This window comes from Protopterus annectens, chromosome 14.part0 (assembly GCF_019279795.1).
Source record: "Protopterus annectens isolate FY-2018-M chromosome 14.part0, PAN1.0, whole genome shotgun sequence".
NCBI lineage: Eukaryota > Metazoa > Chordata > Ceratodontiformes > Protopteridae > Protopterus > Protopterus annectens.
Genome location: NC_056748.1, coordinates 380,420,266 through 380,442,782, shown reverse-complemented (window position 1 = coordinate 380,442,782; position 22,517 = coordinate 380,420,266). Strand labels below are relative to the sequence as shown.

The 22,517-nt window shown below is 36.5% G+C and overlaps 1 protein-coding gene across 1 annotated transcript in view; it reads left to right on the top strand.

Annotated features, from left to right (window-relative positions):
• Nucleotides 1–22,517, top strand: part of NEURL1 (neuralized E3 ubiquitin protein ligase 1) — a 926,303-nt gene that overhangs the window by 345,244 nt on the left and 558,542 nt on the right. The window contains exon 2 of the mRNA XM_044056108.1: nucleotides 14,017–14,258. Coding sequence (XP_043912043.1) covers nucleotides 14,017–14,258 — 242 coding nt within the window. The remainder of the gene's footprint in view (nucleotides 1–14,016; nucleotides 14,259–22,517) is intronic.

The following is a 22,517-nucleotide window of genomic DNA, read 5'->3' as shown; positions in this document are numbered from 1 at the left end:
AGAAGATTGGCAACGTATTTGGGAAAAAGCTCAACAATGCAAAATCAGTGTTGGACATGTAGATACCCATGCATCACTTATGACAAATGAAAGGAGGCATAACCAGCAGGTAAATAAGATGGCCGTGGTACGTGTTGCTGAAGAAAAAACTGAAAGTGCTAGTATGGCGAGATGGGCCCATGATCAGAGTGGGCACTTGGGAAGAGATGCGACAATAGAATGGGCACGAAGGCATGGTATGCAGTTGAATAAGGAAATAACTACAGATGTTATAAAGCAGTGTAAAATCTGCCAAAGAAATAAACAAAAGCAACTGCAAGCAGAAGCATGTGGACACATTCACAGAGGCAGTCTTTCAGCACAAATCTGGCAAATGGACTTTATTGGTCCTTTACCACTGGATCAAAATCAGCAATATTGCCTGACAATGGTGGACACTTATTCAGGATTACTAATGGTTTTTCCATGCAAAAAGGCAAACCAACAAGCAGTATTAAAATAATTGAATAAATTATGTGTGACATATGGGATTCCCAGTGAAATCCAAAGCGACCAGGGCAGCCACTTTACTGGAGAGGAGGTTCAAGAATGGGCAAAGGAAAATGGAGTTCAATGGGTGCTGCATATCCCATTTCATCCTCAGGTATAATGGGCTCCTTAAAGAACAAATCCGAAAGAATACAAGTGATGAAACGTTACGAGGCTGGGCAAAGGTATCAAAATTAGCTGTGAGTCAGCTAAATAATAGGCCTTGAAAGCATCAAGGAACCCCTTTGCAAATGCATATGAATGACATTCGGTCCAACTGTTGTATTTTGAAACTAGAAAAGCTAAAACCCAAATGCCATATACCCTCTTTTCACAAATACTGATCAAACTTGGTTCTGGCTATGCTAATTGACTGAACAAAGAGTGCCCACACAAAATATAGTGTTAGTTGAGACAGGTTGGAAACTCTTTCTCACAGAAAATTGGCACTGGGGGGCAAAAAGGACTATTAGGAGAAAGTTGGGAGGATTTTACATTATGGGAGCCAGAACAAGAAGTGATAGTAAAGGCCATCAATTTAGATAACAAGACACAGATGATTCAGAAAGGACAACCTTTAGTAGAAATTTGTATGCATCAAGATGCTGTTATTTTACTACAAGACTGTGATACTAAACCAAGCAAATGGCTGGGAATGAAAGTTATAGTGACCACACCCAATCAGCCAAATGAACAAGGGACTGTGATTTGTGATGGACCTGGTGATACTGTTTTAGTATTACTTGATTCTGCTAAACAACCATTGTACTTTCCTCTCCATAGATTATTGCCACTGTTTGGGAAGGTGCCAACCTTTTCTGATGACAACACTTAGATGGGCCATATAACTGTCTTGATCCTATCCCTCTATTCGAGGAGGAAGATGTTGCAAATTTAACAGCTGACTGTGACTTTTATTGGAAATTGGGAGATGATCTATATGCGGTGACACCTAAACCTGCCTTAACTTGGAACATCACTCAGACGGAGAACATTACAACTGTATGTAGACTGAACTGTAATAGACATCCTGAAAAATGTGCTTCCAACCCTTTTGGAGGTTTATACCAAAGGCTAAATGAGTCGGGATTTCCACTAGCCAAGTTTCCATTAGATTCCTCCTGCATAGCTGAATTTCAAAGGAAAAATGACACCGCGGAAACCCTATCTCCGAGTTTGAAAATATATGCCATGGACAATAGTTCAACTGTATTTAATGGTTTGGGACATGTGGTAAGGTATACAAGAGGATGTAAAACTGTAAGTAGTGCTAGAGTTATACAACGTATTAAAATAATAGTTAACATGACAGCAGTTGATATTACTACCAGGTATCCACATTGTAAAATTGTACAATTATGGCCGGTTAATTCTTTGCATATCAAATACAGACATTACAAATATAAATGGAATAAATGTGATGTTACAGGTGTTCTTGGTACTGCAGTAGGTGCAGTCGGAACAGGGACTGGATTCTTAAACAGTGTAGATATAGATACCCTATGTAGCAAATTGAGCCGTTTGGGCACTGACCTAAATATGGCTTTTAAGCTACTAGCAGATCATGATCCCAAGGTGGGACAAAGAACGGCAGACAGTATTTTAACTCAAACTGTCTTTTGGAGGTGGATTGAATATACTAATACATATACAAAACAGATTTTAAATAATCTCACAGCAGAAGTACATTAGACCTTTTGTATCCTATCTCAGTTGGCTGCTAATCAGCAATATTTGCAATTCACACAAACTTGGGGGGGCTAAAAAGGCAGCCCACTGGCAAAGGAAACTGCAACTATATCATTGGTTAAAGCCAATAGACTTTGCATGTAAAAATAAGTCTTGTATATTGATTTTTGACTATCTTGCTAGTAAAAAAGGAACAAAGCAGGTCTGTCCATTTGTTACATTGTCCTTGCAATTTGGAAATAATTGGTGGGACCTCAAATTGAGTCGACTTTGATTGATTATAATAATGTACCTATTGATGTAGCAGGTTGTGAGACCTGACCTCAGGGGTGGGTATGCATGATGGTAAAAAGAAAGCCTCACCCATGCTTACATAATGGAACTGGGGAATGCACCTGGCACAGGTATGTAGTAAATGGTACAGACATCTACCAACTAAATGATACCACTGTTTGTGTAATATCCTCCTGTAAATTAGCCTGGAGTGATGGGATAATCACAACTGGTGGAGCATACTGTAAAAGTAATATCCATGCAATTATTGATTTTTGTACTGGAGAACTTATTAGATTGACTAGATGGATGGACATCGCATTTAATGCATAAAACCATTACACACTTTTAGATGGCCATCTCTAGCCCACCCGGACTTTCAACAAATTAAGCTGGAAGGACAAATAGTGTTGCAACTTTTAAATAAAACACTAAATGATGCACATCAAACAGTAATGAAAATAATTAAAGATAAAGGGTACCATTGTAAAAATTGCAAATGAAATACAAGATATAACTATTTCACATTGGTATGATATTTTTATGTGGTCATCTAAGGCTTCAGTGTGGTTTAATTTGTTATTGCATCCCTTGCTTTTGACCACAATAGTTTCAGTGTTATTTTGCTTGGTGTCATGCTGCATTTACTGTAAAGTAATGAAAAGATACAAATTGATCCTGTCAGTTTTAACTCTTATAAGGGATACACAGCGTACGTTGCTCGATGCAAGGGGTGGCCTGTGATGGATCCACACAGTCTACCAGGTTTTTATTATGCCTCGAGCCACATATCACTGTGTATGTTTGATTATTGCTAGATTGATTATTGCTAGATCTGACATGCTACTACCTCACTATATGCTGCTAATATTGTAACAATACAATATGCTTAAGAGCAGGCCTTGCTCACTGATTACTGGTATAACTAAACTTTTGTTGACCTGTAAGTTGTTTGGCAGCTTAAAAGATGTTTACCAGAATACGGGGATTTCAAGGAGGAACTATATCACAAGTATGTGAGCTAACTGTTCTTTGTAAAAGGGAAGTAAGGCATAAGACCAGACATTACGAGACTTGTTTACAACTTAGAAAATGATCTGTAATTTTCTAAAATATTCCATCAACTCATGATGAGCTTGTGATCAATATGTCATTAGTTGAACATATTGAACCTGTTGTTTGTTCAAGACTATAAAAAGCTCAAAGGCTAAAATGGAAATCATCATCATCCGGATATGATCACAGTACCAGCCTGAACTGAGCTTAGAGCCATTTTGCCAGTGTCGGCCTTGCCTTGACTGAACAGATAGCTGCACTGGATAGGATTGAAGTCTCTCTATCAGTGGCAAAGATGATTTTGTTTATGCATATGCTTGTAAGTACATGATTTATTAGTCTTTTTCTGTACATTTTTGCTTAATAAATTGTTAAGTTTGAGCCTTGGTGTCTTGTGTCATTTCTAATCCTGTATTAACCTCAGACTTTAAAGTAACGGACTAGTTCACCAACATAATACTCATAACTGAAACATGGCTAATACCACATATCAAGGATTGCACCATAACCCCTCCTGGATATAACATCTTAAGAGCAGACAGACTCCACAAAAAAGGTGGAAATATAGCCCTAGTTTACAAAATCAACTTAAAACTTCAGCCGCTCCAACAAGAACCACCTAACTCCAAAAACGCCAAAACTCTATGTGCCAAGCTCCTCTTAAAACAGCACGAACACCTAAATATACTCGGGATCTATATACCCCCAGGTGACAACCTAACCACATTGGAATCAACTGGGCCTCTCACACCCTCCCCCAAGAAACCATAGTGCCAGGTGATATTAATATCGACTGGAACACTATCCACTCCCCAGCTCCTACCAATCACATAAACCTATATACCTTCACCCAACTCATTCAGTCACCCACAAGCATCAATAAGTCCTCAAAAAGGGAATTCATACTAGACTGGATCCTCACTAATCAGCCCAATACTGCCCTTCATTGTGGAACACTGCCTAACTCTCTGAGTGACCACAATCCCACTTTCATCCTCAGGCATAAACTGAAATCAGATAACTCCCTCTCCCTCCTACAAACCCATGCCAGTAAAAACTTCCCTACAGACCATTTCCTAACAGCCTTAGAATTCTGCAGCTGGTCCCTCATAAAAACTCTCCCACTTGACAATGCTGTAGAATACTTCATCTCCACATTTCTAGGCATCCTAAATCAAGTTAGCCTCAATCAAAACAATTAGAATAAACAGCAACCATGCCTCATGGCTACAAAGCATCATGAGGGCTTTACTAAAAGAAAGGGATAAGGCCTGGAAATCCTGGTGCCAACACAAAACACTCACAGCTAGACAAGCATACCTCAAACTTAGAAACAAAGCTAAGAAACAGGTTAAGACTGACAAGCAGAATCACTATACTTCCCTACAAAGGAGGCATAGTAACAACCCTCAAAAATTCTGGGCTGCTGTGAACAACATCCTCAAACTCAGTAAAACAACAACTCCCCTACCTAATATAGATGGTTCAAACATGCACATAGCCTCCAGCTTCAGTGGCTACTTTACTTCTTCTATACTCAAACTACTAAACAATACAAACCCTAATAACCTCCCCCAACCTCCTAAACACCAGACTAGCCCTACCTCCTTCTCACTTAAACTGGTACTTAATATAACATCTAAAAACTCTTAGCAAAACTTAAACCAACCACCCTTGCTACCGACAATCTTCCTGCCAAATACTTCCAACTAGCATCTAGAGCCATTGCCTACCCCATCATACTACTAATAAATAGATCTATCATTGAACAAACTATCCCAACTTGTTTAAAAGTTATCTAGATGACCGCCTTCAATCAGTCAAATGGCTTGACTCCGTATTCTCCCCACTCCCAGTCACAGTCAGTGTACCCCAAGGCTCCATCCTTGGCCCCCTCCTGTTCAGCCTCTTTACAAATCAACTCCACTCCACTACTACAACTGACAAACTAGTCCAATACATTCATGATACTACTCTGATCTACTTCACACCCAGCATAGAACTTCTCCAACAAAAAAAAACAACAATCCTTCACTGAAGTAGAATATTGGCTAAACAATTCCCAGTTAAAATTAAACCCAAAGCAAACACAACTTATGCTGTTCCACCCTACAAAAACGCAAGACACCACCTTCTCCATATCATTGGTTAACAAGACTCTTATCACCCCAATCCCAGAAGCTAAGCTATTAGGATTCACCATTGACCAACAAATAAAGTACTGTAAACATATATCCCTCACTGTCTCCAAAGTCCACAAAAAACTAGGACCCTCTATCGATGTAAATAATACCTAACTTCTGAAGCTGTAATCGCCATAGCCAGAACCCATCTGCTAGCTACTATACTATATGCATGTCCAGTATTAACAAATCTAAATAAAACTGACCTTAATAAACTCTCCATCTGCTATAACAAAATCACCAGATTCGCTGCCAATGCCAGATCACACTCCCACCACTGCCAGTCCCTAAATAAACTATACTGGTTAGAATTCCCAAATTTACTACGATACCACCAATTCAATCTGGCACAATACATCCTATACTATCCTGAAAAAACTCCTGCCCTGTTTGACCTCATAACCTTCCACAGTTCTAATAGGCAGTTGCGATCTACAAACAAAGCTCTAGTGGAAAATTCCAGTGTAAAAATAGCTCGGGCAAATCTCTCTTCACTAACAAAGTCGCGAAAATCTGGAATACCCTACCTCCTGACCTCAGGCTAAAAAAACATGCAAACACCTTCAAAACCCAATTAAAGGCCTACCTATATACCAGCCATTTATGTGCCTGCAAAGGACCTCCCTGAACTCCCATCCACCTGAAAGAGGGTACTCCCCTTGCTTTTACTGTATTACACCCTCTCTCTTTATACATACTGTAATATAGTCTGCATGCCTATACTATACTCAGATTTTTATATGTCTACAAAGACATGATTTATCTTTATATTATTAGCATGTTAACCTTTCCATACTTAGTACTTGTACTCTTCTCTGTATTATCAGTATGTTAACCTCTCTACAGCTGTAACTTGATTGACATTGTATATATCGCTCATAGTATGTAATAGTTTTTCTGGAGCTTGTCTCCCCAGGACTCCACTGAAAATGGACACTAGCTGTCCAGCCCGACCATCCTGGTAAACAAATGTTAAATAAATAAATAAATAAATAAATAAATAAATAAATAAATAAAATATATTTTTTGTGTGTTGAAGGGGGGAGTGGCAAAGGAATAAATTATCCCCAACTGGGCCTACGATCCTCCACTCCACCATAAGAGCAGATCACTAACTAATTTGCTGCTGTTTCTGCTTCTCTATTTGCATTGATTTTATTTTATTTTTTATTACACAAGAAACCAGGCCATTAAACGAGGGTTACTGCTGCCTAACAACCTTGTGCAATACCTGGATGACTTTACTAAGGTGGTCATACCAAATTAATTATACCTCTCAACTGACCAGATCTTCACAAAATGTCCAGAATCTTGCCTAATATTTTGGCCAGTTCCTTATAAAATTTGGTTTTATGGCAACCCATTTAGCATTGAGCACTGAAGTCACTAAATAATGATATACACTTGAGTTACAGACTTTAAATCCTTGGAAAGAAGCAACTACCTCATTTAATATTCAAAATCTATCCCCATTTTAGCCTTTGTTCTCAAAATCCTAACGTAACACTAAACTTGCCAAGTAGTTTGCACTATCACATAGACTATTGAAAAAAAACTTTGATCACTTGGCAACCTAAGCCTCGTTACCTAATCTTAACCACCAGAGTACAACCCTATCATAAAAATAAGTTTAATAAAACCCAACACTCCCCTCCTATAAAAGCAAATGCCTGGGCCCTATTATAGAAACCCCAGACACTACAAATTAGCCTACCAACTCAAACTGTAATGCCAAAGAGGACTCCCCCTCCCCTTAACCTGCACTTGTATAATCTCCTTCTCCTACTCAAAACCTCATGAAACTCCACACCCCCTTCCCCTCCAACCTTAGATACTTAAAGGTACAGCCCAGTGACAAATTAGTCTGCCAAGCAAAATCCTTGTAGCTCAGATACAACCTTATGACAATAAAACGTTCTGTATATTTTTTGTAAGTTAAACATATATGCATGGATTGTTATCAGATATCATAGTGATCTATGCTTCATAGTACTGACTACATTGTGAACTTACAAACTTTATTATAAGAGTTTTGCTGAGATTCCTTTTAATTTTTAGTACCATTATCACTTGCTAAAATGTAATAAACATTTTAATAATTGTAGCTGGGACCACAAAATTATCCCAAACTCATCATTTGTAAACCCACCAATTTTAAGCTGTTCACTTAATCAGGATTTAGATTCTGAACTTTGATGCACATTAAATATAATTAGTGTGGATAATTTACCTGAATCACAAAAAGCAACAAATGACTTCTATAACAGTCATAACAAAATAAATACTTTGAGATAGTGGTTTAGTCACCTCACAACAAGTCTGGTACTGTAATATGGCAGTTAAGCTCAAAGCGTTTTGATTATGGGCTGCCAATCAGCTTCATTCTATAGTAATGGTTTGAGTCTTTCAACTTCTACTTGAAAACTATGTGACTGAGCAAATCATTAAAATATACAGAGGAACTGGCTTGTATGTGGAAAGGGGCAGTTATATCAATGGGCTTTCTTTTTTATCAAATTAAAAAACAATAATAATAATAATACAGAATCAAAAGCATATTATAATAGAACATTGTAAGCCCTTCTCATGAAATAAATGTTAATCACAGTAAAACACGTGAGATAATTTATAAGGTGGATAAAATGCTATTATTGTATTGATGTCCATCTGCTATCCATTAACACAAATACAAACACATGGGGAAATGAATTGTGCTGAAGGCCTCCAAAATACTTTATACCTGATTATTGATTGTTATTTGCTGAGGATCTGCATGCTGACACTTTCCTGGGAAACCAATGTGCTGGTGATCTTTATACTTTTATATGTATCTCTATTGCTTGATCTATCTATATAAACAATAAAATATGTTATGAAATCAAGTAAAATGGTGTAAATAATGGTGTAAATAAATGCTAGAAATAAGAGACAATCATATGCATACCAGTATAAAAACATGCAATAAAAAAGATAAAAAGCAAGAATATCTGTACTACATATCCTGGATAACAACAAAATATGTTAAAATAATGTAATACTGCATACCAAGGCTGGCACAATAATTTATTATAAACTTATCTGCCTCACAGCTCCAGAATCTACATTTCCATCCGAGTTCCAGGTACTGTCTATTTGAATTTGAGTGTTCTTTCCATGCCTGTGTGGGCATTCTGTCTCTGTACTCTACCTCCCCTCACACACATCTATTACGTTTGCCATTGTGGCCTAGACTGAGGTTTATAAGGGTCTAAGGACAAATATAATTATCTGATAAGTAAGTATACAAAATGAAGATATAAATGCTGAAAATGTGTGACTGATAATCTGTGGCACTTTACCCCACCAATACCATCTGTGGTCTACTTAATTCATAGAGAAGTCCCTAATTCTACTTTGTATCAATAAGAAAATTAACTGTTTGGCAGCTTAAATGTTCAGCAAGAAACTACTGCAGTTTTCCTCTAAAAATCTCATGTTAAGATAAGATGCTATTAAAGGAATGTATTCAGGACAAGTGTACTCTTCTTCTGACTAATATTTGAAAAGTTCCTTTCATTGCAAGGATGAAGATATTGGCTATCACTCAGTATACCTTCTGGGACTGGGTTCATCCTCTCTACTTTATTAATTTATTGGTTGTCCAATGAACACCTTTATGACATCACTCTAGGTATGTTAGACGTTTTGTATGGTGAATCAGTATTGATGTTAATACAACAATTTTGGTGTTCGTGTGTTATATCACTCGGCCATAATTTACATACATTCGGCTTAAAAATACTAGATGAGTTATATCCACATATCTGTCCAGAAACTGTATTTTTTGGTATTTCCGCTTGCACATGTGGTTGGCTCCCCTTTTAATCCCCTCCACCTTTAAAGCTATCATGTTAAGGGCAGCAGGCCCCCATACAGGTAGTATTAATGGCTTTAATGGCATTCACACTGTCTAGATCTTAGTCTTGTTTAATGAAATTAACAGCGCCTAGACCCAACTCCCGCCTTATCTCTGACAACATATTTATTCTAAGGGTATAATTTTTTTTTTACCTTGATAGGATTAGCTTAGCATGTGCATTTTAATACCTTGTGTAAGCCAAAATTGCACAAATCACATAGATATATAACAGGTTCTGACACTTTTACTAGTGTTGGGGAAATGTTGCCATGAGATTAGCATTAATTCCAGCATTTTGTGATATGAACCAGTGCTGTTAGAATATTTCACAAGTGCCTTCTCCTACAGCATGAATCGTCTTGCTCCCATTATTTTTGTAAGGCCTGAAGGCAACTTCATTCCCAGTCATCATTATAGGGTGCCAAACCAAGACTTCATTTTCAAACAGTCTGTGCGCGCACACACACACACACACACACACACACACACACACACACACACACACACACACAGGGTGCCTGCAGCATCTGGTCTGCTATTTGAGTCTGTACTGGTAGAGCATGATTATTCAGACCACCTATGTGCCATAACAACAGCTTTTGTTTTATTTCTGATGTACACTTTAGCAGATGGTGAGAGGAATTATATAAGCAGTTTTTGTTCTGGGCTCACCCGTCTTGTATTTACAATATGCAAGCATTGTTTCAGCCCTCCTTTGTTAGCAATATAAGGCAGTTTATGAATATTTCAAAGCCTTCAATGTCAACCCTCTGTTATTGTGAAAGTGGGCATTTCAAAATCAGTCTTTTCCATAGGGTATCTGCTCCCAGTCTAACCCATGTGTGGGATTTCACCCCACCCCTACTAAACTCCAAGTTTTCAACAACTCAAAGGGGCAAACACAGGTGCTTAAAAATGCTGAGGCTCACAGTTTAGCAGTTTGATATTATTTACTCTGAAACATCACAAAGTACCCAGAATATGCAGTTACAAGTGGCGTCTAAGATGCTTGTGTTAGAATAAGCCATTCAATGTCAAATCTCTAGAATTACAAGCTTCGTCATTCATGATTTGAATGTTACAGACCATTTATTTCAAAGTGCCTAAGATTCCTTAATTAACTCATTTCTTCCTACAGATGATTGCACCATGGATTCGGGCCTGTATCATCATCAGCAATCCACTTTTTTTCCCATTTTTGATTGTGGTTGGGGTTGTCATCTCAAATGTAGCCTCTTCTTTTGATTCAGATTCTCTCTTCTTCCTTGTTCAAAAGTCATACCAAGTTGCCTCATGATCTTCTCTCACAAGTGAAGGATTTGGGCCTACTCATTACCATAAACATTGGTGAGGTTGTGGCCATGATGACATAAGTATCCTATGTCCACTATAAGTCAATCATCATTTTACGTTCATAGAAGGGCAGTTTCATCTGTTTAAATATGAACTGTTCTGGTGATAATATGAATACATAAACTAGGGAAAAAAATAAGCAGCTAGTTATACTTTTGTTTAAAAAAAACTTTTGGCTGATACAATGCATGATTAGCATAGCTATTCCAAGACATGTGGTATAATAAAGGAAGCAGTATTAATATTATTAAATGGTAATGCTATTTTGATGTGCCCAGGAATTCATTTTTAAGTGAGATTACTGTATGACAGTACAAAGTGTTAACTAAAAATAGCATAAACAAATGGAACACAGTATTGATGCAAAAGCAATAGCATTTATACAGTAGTAGCCTAACAAAATAAAGTGGTTAATTATCAGTCAAATAAATTTTATTTCAGATGGGTTTTTAAGGTAAATACAACTATAAAAAAAGTTATTTTTCAGTAAAACATTATAAATTCAACTTTTCATTAGAAAAGTGTAGTCCAGAAGTCAAACCACATTCAGTAATTTATGTACCCACTCCTAGGTGATGAAAGCCATTGTTAGAACTCCTTCATCATTTCCCAAATTGCTTGCCCTGGTGAAGGCCATTGTGATAGCAAGCTGAACAGGTTGTAGTAGATCGCCACATTCCAAACAGTAGCCTCTAGCACAGCATGTGGGATCCTCATGAACTGACAGGCACGCTGAGATATACAGTGCTTACACTGTGTCTTGGGTCCTTCCCAGGATTTCCTTCTAGTGAGCCATGTGTTGCACACCCCCCTTGGAAGGCATCCCAGTGGGCATCCTAACAAGGGGCTCAAGCTGCCTGAACTACCTTGTGTCAACACATGGGAAGACTGCCTACATTTTGAAATTCTGCTAGACTGTGAGCTGCTTATGTTAATGTAGAAGGTGAGCTGAGATGTATTGCAAAGAAGCCTTATTTATGCCACTTGCATAGGCAATGTTATCTTCTGGGTCACTACTCAAAGCTCATGATTATAGGTGGGGATGGGGATATAAACTGAGTACAATTTTCCCTTCATTATGTGTCTCACCAGACACCTGCAGTAACTGGAGAGACCACAGAGGGTTCTAGCCAAGAGAATCCAGGGCCTCCAAAATGTGACTTGCATGAAAAGATTGAAAGTCCTGTCACTGTACTTACTATCATACAGGCTGCTGAGAAGTGACCTGGGCCTGGCCTACAGAGCAGTCTCTGATTCTGCCCTAATGGAAATGCTGCACGTCTGCAAATCAAATGGGACAAGACTCACTGGATCCAGGATTCTCAACCTAGCCTGTGACTAACAAAACATGGTGGAGAGACAGTTATATCTCCCAGAGATTGCCACTCCTCTGGAATAAGCTCCCACTTCACTTGAAGCAGAGCTTCTCAATGAGCCTATTCAAGTGCAACCTTGACAATTGGATGGGTGACAGAAAATTCACCCTGGGGGTGGCACCTATGTCCCTCATGGACAGTGGTAGTCAGTGCTGATCATAGAATCTCTCTGCTAACAATGACCACCTAACTATGGTCAGTTAGGGTACATGGATTTTTTACACAGCTAGACTTATGAAGGCCCTAGGGCCATTAGCCTAGTAACCTCCTATGAACCCATGAACTTATGAACCTATGAACTAATGAGAAAACTCAAGAGTTTCATCTTATGATTCAGTGATCACTTCATCACCAGAATCTAGTTTTAGTACAATGTGTGCAGTACTGCCAACACTTCAACCATCCACTAGTTAAACTCATGCCTTGTTTTCTAAACAATAACTCCAAGATACATAAACTCTTCCAGCTAAGGTAACTGGTCTCTTCACCTGCAGAGAGCAATTCAGTCTTTTCTGTGAGAGAAGCATCACCAGTGAATCTCTTCAATAAATGGTGGAGATGAGATTCCACTAGAAGCACTCAAGTCCTAAGCACTGGACGACCACTGTGCCAAAGCCAGGGACTCAGTGTTTTTTCATTTGTGTAGGCTAATACTTACACTTGATCTAGAATATGAATTTAAGCAAACAGCTGCTGCACTTTATGTGAAGACATTATTCAAGTTTGAGCAAGGTAAGTGTGTCAGCCATGAGGATGGAATGTGAGGGGGTGGAAGTGTAGATTATAGGAGCATTCAGGAAGGCGATTTAGGTTTAGGGAACAGAAGGAGACTTTTAGGATTAGGGAGTGGAGTTGTGAAGGAATTTCAGAATTAGGGAACAGAAAGTCAGTTTTAGGTTTAGGGAGAAGACTGGGAGTATTCAGTTTAGGGGGGTATGCAGGAGAGAAGTTTTGTGGTTAGGGTGGTGGTTGGAGTTTTAGGTGTAGGTAACTATCAGGAATTTTAGCATTAAGGAGAGAGAGAGAGCGAGTGAGTGGAGTTTTAGATAAGGGAGCAAGGACTCAGGTTAGGAACTGGATGGGGGCTTGGAGTTACAACTAGAGCTCTGGTAGGGCTATGCAGTTTTGTAGGGTTGGGCATTGGTAGGGCTAAGTAGTTATTGGAAATCAGGATAATGACAGTTAAGAGCACTTGCTTTTTTGAGCATGTGGCAGTGAGCAAGTGTGTTTCAAGATACCAGCACAGAAGCACTTGTAGTAGGCCCTGAAGAGTTCATGTTTTGAGTCTAATAATATACCCTTATAGTTAAAGATAACTGCAAAGATGGAATACATTTATATGTTTTAGTTGCTGAGATGTCTGTTTTTATTTTATATAGTTGCAAGATACAAAAACCTGCAGAGAAAAAATATGTTGTTTGTACTGAAATATTGTCTGAGGTAGGAAATAATACTTTCAGCAGGATGGTCCAACGGATAATTGTTACAAGAGTAAGTTTTCATATATTTTACTCATAGTATTATTTAGTTAATGTTTTTCTTCTGATCTTCATATGTAGATACAAATAACCATGTGTATAAGTTGGAATCAGTGCAGCAATACAAAACAAACAACATTGACAGAATGTATTTTTCTCTTTTTTGTTATTGTTGGTTTTAGATTCAATTAGTGGACCATTTCCAGCTTCCTCTCACAGATGTCATCACAAGCAGAAACGTTGTTTGCCAATTCCACAGTGTGGTGGCTTGCCAATAAGTCCCCTGCTTTTTCATCCACATGCCAGAGGATCACAGATCATTATGGATGCAACCCAGAAATCTGTGAAGAGGCAGGCGAGCTTCTGTAATGCAATAACTTTCAGTAACAGACCAGTAGCACTCTATGAACAAGTGCGACTCAAGGTAAAATACACTAGCATTACATGTGTATGTTTTTCCAACTAGTGTTGTACTAGCAGAATTATTCTCATTTCTGGTAACACAGCTAAAAGTAAAAACTTACGGGAAAGGGTCAAAGGGGATTTATAGATAAAATAGGCGAGAGGATGTCCTTGTTACAACCAGAGTGAGCACAAGTTTCACTGTGGGATTAAGGATGGTGTATTAGTTTACAAGTACAAAAACAAGATAAAAATATGCATACAAAACATTCTTATCTTTAGCACTGTAGGTCTTAAATGTGACTGTGACTTTATGTGTACGTGTAGGTGTGAGTTGGTATGTCTGTGAGTGTGTATATGTAAATATACCTACAATAGTCATATTAGTGTGAGAATAGTGTACAGTGCAGGACACTTCCATCTTCACATTGGTAGACACAGTAGAGACTTCCCTGAGCACAGCAAAAAATTGTGAATGGTCTGCAGTAGAAAACATTTGCAGAAATAACCTATAAATTAATTTAATGATTATACCTTATAAGAAGGCAGGAGCAATCCATACAAAGCATGTTTAAATTCTTCACTGAAATCAGTTAACTCTTGGGAAGGGCAGCATTCTTTGATAGAAAGGATATATTAAAGGCATTATTTGGGTGTAATAAAAGAGGCAACTTAGATATAATGTGGAGATCTTCTTATTCACAGAGAAGCACATGAGTGCATATCATAACCCTCCAAAATGTCACGAGATCAAGCCCAGTGTGGTAATTCATGGATGCATGGGATACACTTGAGTTCTATACCTGGGTAAGAATAAGTAGGAAATAAGATATCATTATGTTGCATCTTATCCCTTAAGCAATGGAAATAATTAAACGGTCTGTCAATCAAAAATAGCAACCATAACCAAATAGAACTCAGCAACACGGATCTATAAAGGCTGTCTTCTTACTCCACATACTCCACCAATAATTCTAAGAACAGTCAAAAATACGAGAATAGCAAAATGTAAGCTTTATTCCATAACAAAGGTAAAACAGGATTGAGCGCTTTCGTCTCCGTACCGGAGACCTCTTCAGAATCAAGAAAAGCTGTCAGTGGCACTTATTTATATCGTAGCCATTAACACCATAAAACAATAATTGATGTGCTTTCCATAGTTGATTAATAATTAATTAATTAACTTGTCCACCATTCCTTTTAAGGTACTATAACAACCTATGTGAAATATATGTGTATATATCTCTTCATAAATAGGTGTATTCCTAGAATAAAATATACAATACATAAAATACATAAACTAGGACTTGTCTAAAAAATATATTCAGAAGAAAAATGAATATATAAATATGAATATAAAAATATATAAATATATATAATGAAATATATATAAATATAAAAAATATATATAAAAGATATAAATACATATATATATTCTAAAATGTATATTGTGAGTATGTCGCCCTAAATATATAATAGTAACAATATAATAGTTAATGTATGTACCATTTAATTTATGCATGTGTGTATGTTTTCTTAGGGTCCTGGGATAACAATTTTAGTGCTGGTAATATAGAAATATTGTCGTTAAGACCCTTTCCATTACATGCATCTAGTTTTAATTGCCACATCATTTCCCTATATGTCAATCTAGTTTCCCAGTCACCTCCTCTTTCTAAGGGTTCCACTATCTCCAGTACCCAGAATTTAAAATTCGCTTCCATACAAACTAATGAATGCCTATATAGTGCATTATTTTCATTTTTACAGTTGATGTCCCTGATGTGTTCATAAATTCGTCTCCTTAGATGTCTTTCAGTCTTCCCAATGTAATAACACCAACAGGATTTACAGTAAGCTAGATATACGACTCCTTTTGTGTAACAGCTACTATATTTTGTAGCTTTTAGGGTTGCTCTAACACTAGGTAACTTCACTATCTTTTCGTCAGCTATAAAAGAACATTGGGGACATCTCCCACATCTAAAGGTAACTTTTTTGTTTGTAGCGTAACCGTAACTACTATTTGAATACTGTTCCTTCCCTTTTTCTAGGATATTTTTCAAATTGAAATTCCTTCTGTAACTATAGGTCAAAGTATTTTGAAATACTGTCACTCTTGTGGGCATAGATCTAAACATATCCCAAGTATCATTGATACATTTTTTAAGCCATCCAATGTTTTGGTGGTATGTTAAGGTCAAATATGGGATAGTTCTGGTGTTGTTTTGTTTATTTCCTGTATTTGTAATACCCTCAGTTTCCCGCAGATTGTGATCAAGCCCAAGTAAAGGTGGGTAGTTGGTTTCTCTTCTTTCTATTACAATTTTTTTAATAGTCTGTGCTAAAGCTACTGGGTATCCCCTTTCGTGGAACATATTTTCTAGAATATCTATTTCCTTCAAGAAAACTTCTTGTTCTGTTGTCATCCTGGATACACGAATCATTTGTCCTTTGACAATATTCTTTTTCAAATGAATGGGGTGATCACTCTCATAGTGTAAATAAGCATTGGAAAAGTTCTTTTTCCTGCAAATGGTAGATTTATATCTTTTAGCTACTTCATCCTTGTAAATAGTTACATCAAGGTAATGTGTTACATCTTTGTAAATTTCATGGGTAAACCTAAGAAAAGAGGTACTGTTATTGATATATTCAATAAACTCCCTAGTGGTAGATTCTGGTCCTGTCCACAAAATAAATATGTCATCCAAAAACCGATAATACCCGTGGATATATTTGTAAAAGTCAGATGCAAAATATACTGTCTTTCCCAGTGTATCATAATAATATTAGCATACATGGGGGCACATGCTGCCCCCATAGCTACACCTTCAGTCTGATGGTAATATTCACCTTGAAAGAATATATAATTATTTCTTAGTACCAACTCCATATTTTCTAAGATTACCCTAAATTCATCTGGCTGCAAAAAATCCAATTCGATTAATATCTTTTCAAGCCATTCCAACCCTATAGAATGGGGTATAACAGTAAATAGATCCTTGACATCAATGGTGATGAAATAAGCATTCTCCTTGTATGTCAAGCTTCCAATCTTTTTCAGGAAATTCCAAGAGTCTACTAATAAATGGTGATATTTAGAGTGGCACCCCTTTAATTTCGTGTCTATATATATTGCTAAAGGTTGTGTCTTTGAACCTTGGGATGACACAATGGGCCTCATTGGAGGGTCGTGTACACATTTATGGGTTTTGGGTATACCAAAAATAGCTGGAATAACTGTCTTCCTTAACTTCAGATAATTATGTAATTCCATGTCAATGAGCCCTTGCAACAAATTGTCCTCTAAAATGTAGTCAGTCTTTTGGTATGAAATATTAATTTTGTTCTTAGAGACAAGGGTATAACTATTGGTGCTGTTTAAAATATCAAGCATTTTTCTAGTGTAGTCCCATTGATCCATTAGAACCATACCCCCACCCTTGTCAGGTTTCATTACTCAAACTTTTTCATTACATCTGAGCTCATAGATAAGCTTGGTTTCATCCCATGTTAAATTACTTTCATTCTTCTTTATGTTGTAATAATAGTTGTTTCTGATTTGTTTGGTAAGTACATTCTCAAAATACAAAATATCATGCTGTAGTGGTGGGTTGTACGTACTCCGTTTTTTTTTAATTCCTTGTCCATCAGATAGTCCTATATCTTTAAAAATGACTGCTAAATTTAACTTTCTGCTGAATAACTTAACATCTAGCAAAATACTATCAATACTAGGTGTCCTATATGGTACAAAGGTAAATCCTTTTATAAACAGATGAAAAAAGGTCTCATTAATCTCCATGTCAGTGTAATTAAAAATATTAAAATTATTGAATGCGTGTATAATAGAGCCCATCTCATTTTCAATGTGTATATTCTCGTGAGAAGAATTCTCAAACACCATCAAATTGCTTCTCAATTCTATTTGTGCATTCCCCTGTTGTAGAATCGATAATCTATCACCACCTGTGCATATGACTGTTGTTGGGGGACTCGTTTCTTTAACCTCTCTGATCTCCTGGGGCCTGCATCTTCTAAAGGGATGTATTCTTCTCTATTATAGTTGTTCTCCCGATAGTCATTGGTATTTTCATCAAATATTCTTTCATTGTCATAATTATTACATGTATCCCCATATTCAACCTGTTCTGTTCTAGAAAAGTTGTCTAGGTTCGTGGAATAACCCGTATGTGGTCTATGATAGGGTCCCCTCGGGAAGTGGGTTCTCCTATAGTTATCTCCCATGTATGCTATACCAGAACGATATTCATTCAAATCCCTTCTAAGCTTGGATGTTTTCCTATTATAATTACGCGTGGTAACAGTATCGACATCTTGTATATTTCTATAATATATATTCTTGTATTCTTCTATAGAAAATAGTAAATCTTCAGTGATTTCCTTGTACAATTTATCAATCTCAGTTTTTTCAGATACCATTTTGTTCTCGTTGTGTTTCATAAGTGCTTTTATAACACACAATCCACATTTATTAAAAATATTACTAATGTTCTTATACAATTCATTCTCAACCTCATAATTAATATTACTAGGAAATTTCTGGATCTTCAGTCCTTTAGGAACAACATTGTCATGGAGACACTTGTTAAAATACCAGTTTTCCACTACAAGGTTCCTATATCTGGTTAATAAAAGTTTAAAAGTCTTAAACTTCTCTTTGTATGTCGAGTTGTTTCTTCGTTCCGATTCTACCACAGAGGTGGAACTGCTAAAAGATTGGTTTAACCAGTGGTGAAAGTCCATGTGGTAATATTTAGAGAAGTCATTCCCCCTGGAATGTGGGTGAACATTGTGTCCCAATCTATTAAAGTTATCCGGAGAACTCAAGATGTGCTCGTTTGATGTAGATGTTCTTCTCATCCTGGTATTTCCGCCTTCTCTGACGTCTGATGTCAACGCATCATGAACTCTGTTTCTAGGGCTACTCTGAGCACAGGGAATACTATTCCCCGCCTCCACAGGTGCGGGGATGGTTTGTGAGTAATTTTGAATGACTCTAACCAGTTCACTCAAAAGTGAACTATTGCTGGCCATTTTAAATTCCAATAAAAAACAGTAGCACAAAGTCCCGAAAGTATATGTAGTAGTGTAGGTACAGAGCAGCTAGAGTACCCTCCTCCAATGTACTCGGTCAGTGTACACAATACAATAACCACTCAAAAACACACAGTCCAGGAACGGTGGCAGTATAAATGATAGTCAAAACAACTAAGAGACTCCTCGAATCCGGATGCTGTGAAAAACCAGTAATCAATCAAAATTAGCAACCATAACAAAATAGAACACAGCAACATGGATCTATAAAGGCTGTCTTCTTATTCCATAAACTCCACCAATAATTCTAAGAACAGTCGAAAATACGAGAATAGCGAAATGTAAGCTTTATTCCATCACAAAGACAAAACAGGATTGAGCGCTTTCGTCTCCGTACTGGAGACCTCTTCAGAATCAAAAAAAGCTGTCAGTGGCACTCATTTATATCATAGCCATTAACATCATAAAACAATAATTGATGTGCTTTCCATAGTTGATTAATAATTAATTAATTAACTTGTCCACCATTCCTTTTAAGGTGCTATAACAACCTATGTGAAATATATGTGTATATATCTCTTCAAAAATAGGTGTATTCCTAGAATAAAATATACAATACATAAAATACATAAACTAGGACTTGTCTAAAAAATATATTCTGTTGAAAAATGAATATATAAATATGAATATAAAAATATATAAATATATATAATGAAATATATATAAATATAAAAAAATATATAAAAGATATAAATACATATATATATATATATATATATATATATATATATATTCTAAAATGTATATTGTGAGTATGTTGCCCTAAATATATAATAGTAACAATGTAATAGTTAATGTACGTACCATTTAATTTATGCATGTGTGTATGTTTTCTTAGGGTCCTGGGATAACAATTTATTAGTGTGAGAATAGTGTACAGTGCAGGACACTTCCATCTTCACATTGGTAGACACAGTAGAGACTTCCCTGAGCACAGCAAAAAATTGTGAATGGTCTGCAGTAGAAAACATTTGCAGAAATAACCTATAAATTAATTTAATGATTATACCTTATAAGAAGGCAGGAGCAATCCATACAATGCATGTTTAAATTCTTCACTGAAATCAGTTAACTCTTGGGAAGGGCAGCATCCTTTGATAGAAAGGATATATTAAAGGCATTATTTGAGTGTAATAAAAGAGGCAACTTAGATATAATGTGGAGATCTTCTTATTCACAGAGAAGCACATGAGTGCATATCATAACCCTCCAAAATGTCACGAGATCAAGCCCAGTGTGGTAATTCAAGGATGCATGGGATACACTTGAGTTCTATACCTGGGTAAGAATAAGTAGGAAATAAGATATCATATGTTGCATCTTATCCCTTAAGCAATGGAAATAATTAAATGGTCTGTGCACTCCTTGTCTATGAACAACAACTGAATGAAGACCCTGAAATATCTGTGCAAGTGCTCTTTGCAACACTTTAAATACATACAAAATGCCAAATGAAATACTGAAAATATATTATGTATCTTCATAAAGGTAGACTAAAATTCACAAACTGGAACTATCCCCAATAAGCTTAATTTGCTAGAATCCTTGATTAGTGTTAAGCACAGAAAAAAAATACTTCACTCTTGTAGCAGACACCGCCTCATCAACTTTACAATGTGATTAGTGCTGCTTTTATGTTTTATTAAGTTCATGCATATCTATACAAATATGTTTAGCACTTGTAACACAGAGGATTATGATCAAGTCTCTGATTGTAACCTGCTTATTATGTGTCTGAGACATGGATGCCAAGAAATTCACTTCAAGAATCAAGCTCAAGAGGTGTGTCAGCATCCATGTCAACAACACATAATATGAAGGTATGATCAGAGATTCAATCATAATTCTTTGTAGAGCATGGAGATTTATCTACTCCATGTACTACTATTTACAGAAAAAAAACATACAAAGTATTCTGCCAGTTTTGAAAGCATGTAAAGCAATTGAGAAGTGCTGTCAAACAGACAGGAGGAAAAGTTGCATATTCTTTGTTTCCTGAATACTGAGTACTTGTAATGTTGTTGACAGTAGGTAGAAACAAAACTGTTTCATGTTCTGCTGTTTACTGGCCAGCAATGTCAGCTTTTAGTGCCAGACATGATCTTAATAACATAAAAGAGGTGCTTAACAATTAAGTACTCTTCTTAGTGTTGTTAACTTTGGGTCTCATGCTAGAGTAATGCTGAACAAGGGTGTCTTTTAACTGGTATTGGAACACAATTATGTTGCTCCATGCACTATAATTGTTTTGCAGTAACTTTATTTCTAAGTCAAAACTAGACTTCATATTGTTGTATGTAATTATTTTTTGTACATATGTGCTATGATTGTTTAAACTCTCTAGCTTCATTAACTTCTGCAAGTATGAAAATAGTCCAGATGGATCAGTGTTCTACCCAAATAACAAATGTAATCAAAATAATAAAATAAAACAAATGACCATGTTATTTGCCTATTCAGTAAGTCTGTTTCTTAATCACACCCATTCTGCCTATGCAGTTTAGCTCCTTTGTGGTTTTATTCCTCAAAACTACTGCAACGTTCCTTGGAGCTTGCAGATTCATTACCTCAATTGTTTGAACAGATATTACATTACACACTGTACCATAGTCTAGTTTAAACACCATATTTTAGTTATTAATTTGTATTACTTTGTTCAGATTTCTGACTGGTTCTCTGGTCCCATGTTTACTGTGACCTTTTCTTATACATCCAAACTACAAGCCATTCCCAAGAACCACTTGTGTTCATTGAATTATTCCACTCCATCCAGTCTTTGAATGAAAATGTGTTTCCTTCATTTTACATACTTTAACAAAGAGATTAATTTTCCAAAGCTTCAAAATGCTGGATTAGTCATAGGGCATTTATTTTATTATGCGTTTAGCTACACTTCATGCAAAATTAAATACAACACATTACTTGTGCTTTGCATACCTCCCATAGATTTCATGCCTACATTTTGTAATTTTTTTTTACTCGTATTCAGTTTCTCTAACTTATAGGAAACTTTACACACATAAAACTAATATGTGAGCTCTTTTAAATTGTTAACAAAATAATTTTCAGTCATTCTGCAACATCATTTACTTTATATAGCAATTAAATCTAATTCTCTCATCAGTCTTTTCCTTATGCAATTACTTCTGATCCCAAACAT